We start from the raw sequence: 3,384 nt of genomic DNA, 5'->3' as shown, positions 1-3,384 counted from the left end.
GGGTGGCAGAGAGGAGTCTCCACACAGTCGCAAACCCAACGGGGCTTCTTTTTTACGAGGCCGGGAAATGTTCAGGGCAGGCTAAAGAACAGGTTAATGAGAGGTTCGGAAAGAAAGTGAAATTAACTTTAATGAGGAGAGAACCCTTTGGAAAGGCCAACGCCCATGGGGGCTGAGATATAAAGGGGGCTGAGGACGGCTGCCGCCTTATTGGGGTTCCTGGTCCCGGGTCTCCCACGCGGCCGGGCAGCTTCGAGACCATGGCTTCCAAGTGCCTCAAGGCCAGCTTCTCCTCCAGGTCCCTCAAGGGTCCGGGCGGGGCCGGCCTGGGCTCCCCCCGCATGTACTCCAGCAGCTCCTGCAAGCTGCCCAGCCTGTCCAGCGGGCCCCAGCCTTTTTCTGCGTGCTCGGCTGGGCTGGGCCGAAGCAGCTGCAAGGCAGCCAGCTGCCTGCCTGCCTTCTGCCTCCCCGCCGGGGGCTTGCCCACAAGCTTCAGCATGGGCGGGGGCTGGTGTGGGGAGGGCATTCTCAACGGCCATGAGAAGGAGACCATGCAGTTCCTGAATGACCGGCTGGCCAACTACTTGGAGAAGGTGCGGCAGCTGGAGCGGGAGAACGCGGAGCTGGAGGGCCGCATCCGCGAGTGGTGCCAGCAGCAGGTGCCCTACGTGTGCCCGGACTACCAGTCCTACTTCCGGACCATCGAGGAGCTCCAGCAGAAGGTGAGGAGGTTCCCAGGTGTCTTTGGGTGTGCTGGACAGCGGGGATCATTTGCAATGGCAGTCTTGTTTCTGTACAGCCTTTTGGGGTGTGGGGGTGGTCTTCCTCCCGTGGCCACATTCGTCCTCCCCAATAACCTCACGAGCGAGGGATCCTCAGCCCACTGGACAGATAGATGATCGCGGAGGCTCAGGCTGGCTCAGTGACATAGCAAGGCGACGCAGCCGGCAGTTGGTGGAGGCAGCATTCGAACGCAGGGTCTGTCCACATACTACCCAGCTGCGCGGTCTTTGATACCGCACTCCACCTCTCCGCCCCTTGACGCTCGCTATTGGAAGGATGTGTTTCGTATAGCTCAGGTGTCTCAGGACTACTGCAGGCCAGAAAGGACAAGCCTGACCGAGGAGTTTCTTCTTGTCCATCTCCTGAGCCAGGGAAGTCACAGCTGGGTCTTGAGAGGGGTCATTTGTGGCCAGAGACACACACAGGACTTCCCTGGGTCCCGCCTTCTCGGCAGCGTTTCCATGGCCCCCTCTCTGTGACCCTGGCTCATAGATCCTAGGTGCATTGCGCTGGAAGAGACCGCACCCGTTTTCTAGTCTGATCCTTTTCTCACGTGCCTGTAAAATACTCAGGGGACCCAAGAGTTCAGGGATGGGTGGCCCTTTCTCCCAGAGGCAGCCTGTGACCGCTCAGGACAGCTTTGGCCAACATAGCACGCTCGCTTTCACTTGAGTTCACGTCTTTATTTCCCCAGACCCTGTGCAGCAAGGCCGAGAACGCCCGGCTGGTGGTGCAGATCGACAACGCCAAGCTGGCTGCAGACGACTTCAGGACCAAGTGAGTGGCTCGCGAGCAAGGGGCTGACACCGCCCTCCTGTTGGCCCCCGGGTCAGGAACTGCATGTTGGTGCCGTTCAGACTCCGAGTTTGGGTTGCATTAAGCAAGCCTCAGGGCTCCAGACTTACCTACAGAAAGGGCCTGTGGCATCAGCACCCTGTTCTGTGATCGCAGGTACGAGACGGAGCTGTCCTTGCGGCAGCTGGTGGAGGCCGACATCCATGGCCTGCGCAGGATCCTGGATGAGCTGACCCTGTGCAAGTCCGACCTGGAGGCGCAGGTGGAGTCCCTGAAGGAGGAGCTGCTGTGTCTCAAGAAGAACCACGAGGAGGTGAGTCTGGCAGGGTGGAGGGGTGGGGGCGCCTGAAGGAGCATGTGGGCATGGAGAGCCAGTGGGCATGAGGGAGCAGGGGAGAAGGTGGGCGGCCAGGGATGTCGGCGCCGAGCTTGGTTTGTGCCTCAGGAAGTGGACTCGCTGCGCTGCCAGCTGGGGGACCGGCTCAGCGTCGAGGTGGACGCTGCCCCGCCTGTCGACCTGACCCGTGTTCTGGATGAGATGAGATGCCAGTATGAGACCCTCGTGGAGAATAACCGCCGAGATGCTGAAGACTGGTTCAGCACCCAGGTAGGTACCTAGAACCAGCCAGGGCAGCAGGGATGGGTGACAAGAAGCACAGACGTGGCTCCGGGGCGCTACCCTAAGGAACCCAACCTTGAGTCCCAGCTCAGCTTGTGCGGTCTTGGGCAGGTTACTGTCCTCGAAGCCCTGGTGTCCCTGGGTCTGAAAGGAGTGGGCTGGACCGGGTCATCTGAAAGGGTCTTTCTGGCTTGTGATGCTAAGTGGCCTCTGAAGCTGAGCCCTGAGTGTTCCTGATCAGGTTGTGTGTGTGTGTGTGTGTGTGTGTGTGTGTGTGTGTGTGTGTGTTTCAGACGGAGGAGCTCAACCAGCAGGTGGTGTCCAGCTCGGAGCAGCTGCAGTCCTGCCAGGCCGAGATCATCGAGCTGAGACGCACCGTCAACGCCCTGGAGATCGAGCTGCAGGCCCAGCACAGCATGGTGAGTCCTGAGGCTTGAGCAAGCCTGCTGGACTAGTAGCTAGTAGCACACGAGCCCTCAGTCCCCTGCTCCGGCAACATAGGCAGGCTCCACAGTTCACGGTCTTGACCACCCAGGGCTTCTCTGGGCACAGAGGCGGGAGTGAGGGCCAAGCACGGAGCCTTAGCTAACCCCATTGGTAAAAAACTGGGACCTATAGTGCCCGGCATGTCCTGGCAGCAGCACTGGTATTTGCGTGAGTAGTTACGCCTCCCCAATAATTATCGGTTCCTCAAAGATGTTGTTAAGATGGGAGAGTTTCTCTAGGAGGGCTCAGGGGCTAATTGGCTCACCTCAAATGCGATGTGTGATCAGGGAGCTGGCGTGGCCCATCCTAGTTCAAAGTGCTTCTCTGAGATTCTCTGCTGTTGCGTTCGGAGGCCTCCCTGAGATCCAGGTGGATACAGAACAGCATCCTCGTGCCTTCGCTGATCTCACATCTCTCTCCTCCCGGGCCAACCTCTGTCCTCCCAGAGAGATGCTTTGGAATCCACTCTGGCTGAGACCGAGGCCCGCTACAGCGCCCAGCTGGCCCAGATGCAGGGCCTGATCACCAACGTGGAGTCCCAGCTGGCCGAGATCCGGGCTGACCTGGAGCGGCAGAACCAGGAGTACCAGGTGCTGCTGGACGTGCGGGCCCGGCTGGAGGGCGAGATCAACACGTACCGCGGCCTGCTGGAGAGCGAGGACGGCAAGTGAGTGTCGTGATGTGTCCTCCTGTCATTCGAA

The 3,384-nt window shown here is 60.0% G+C and overlaps 1 protein-coding gene across 1 annotated transcript; it reads left to right on the top strand.

Annotated features, from left to right (window-relative positions):
- The first annotated feature begins 260 nt into the window (after positions 1 to 260).
- LOC101657223 (keratin, type I cuticular Ha5) lies at positions 261 to 3,354 on the top strand. Its single transcript, XM_004707469.1, has 6 exons — positions 261 to 722; positions 1,478 to 1,560; positions 1,735 to 1,891; positions 2,024 to 2,185; positions 2,491 to 2,616; positions 3,130 to 3,354. The coding sequence occupies exons 1-6, from the start codon at positions 261 to 263 to the stop codon at positions 3,352 to 3,354; spliced, it is 1,215 nt and encodes a 404-aa protein (XP_004707526.1).
- The last annotated feature ends 30 nt before the right edge of the window (positions 3,355 to 3,384 follow it).

This window comes from Echinops telfairi, unplaced genomic scaffold (genome assembly GCF_000313985.2).
Source record: "Echinops telfairi isolate 266 unplaced genomic scaffold, ASM31398v2 ScPeMD7_7458;HRSCAF=8496, whole genome shotgun sequence".
Taxonomy (NCBI): Eukaryota; Metazoa; Chordata; class Mammalia; order Afrosoricida; family Tenrecidae; genus Echinops; species Echinops telfairi.
This window is presented reverse-complemented; position numbering and strand designations above follow the sequence as displayed.

Bases quoted from the DNA above. Each gene is read 5' to 3' on its own strand.
- LOC101657223 (XM_004707469.1), top strand. From the start codon at position 261: ATGGCTTCCAAGTGCCTCAAGGCCAGCTTCTCCTCCAGGTCCCTCAAG. The intron at 1,892-2,023 runs GTGAGTCTGGCA...TTTGTGCCTCAG, and splicing joins TCAAGAAGAACCACGAGGAG to GAAGTGGACTCGCTGCGCTG. The intron at 2,186-2,490 runs GTAGGTACCTAG...TGTGTGTTTCAG, and splicing joins AAGACTGGTTCAGCACCCAG to ACGGAGGAGCTCAACCAGCA.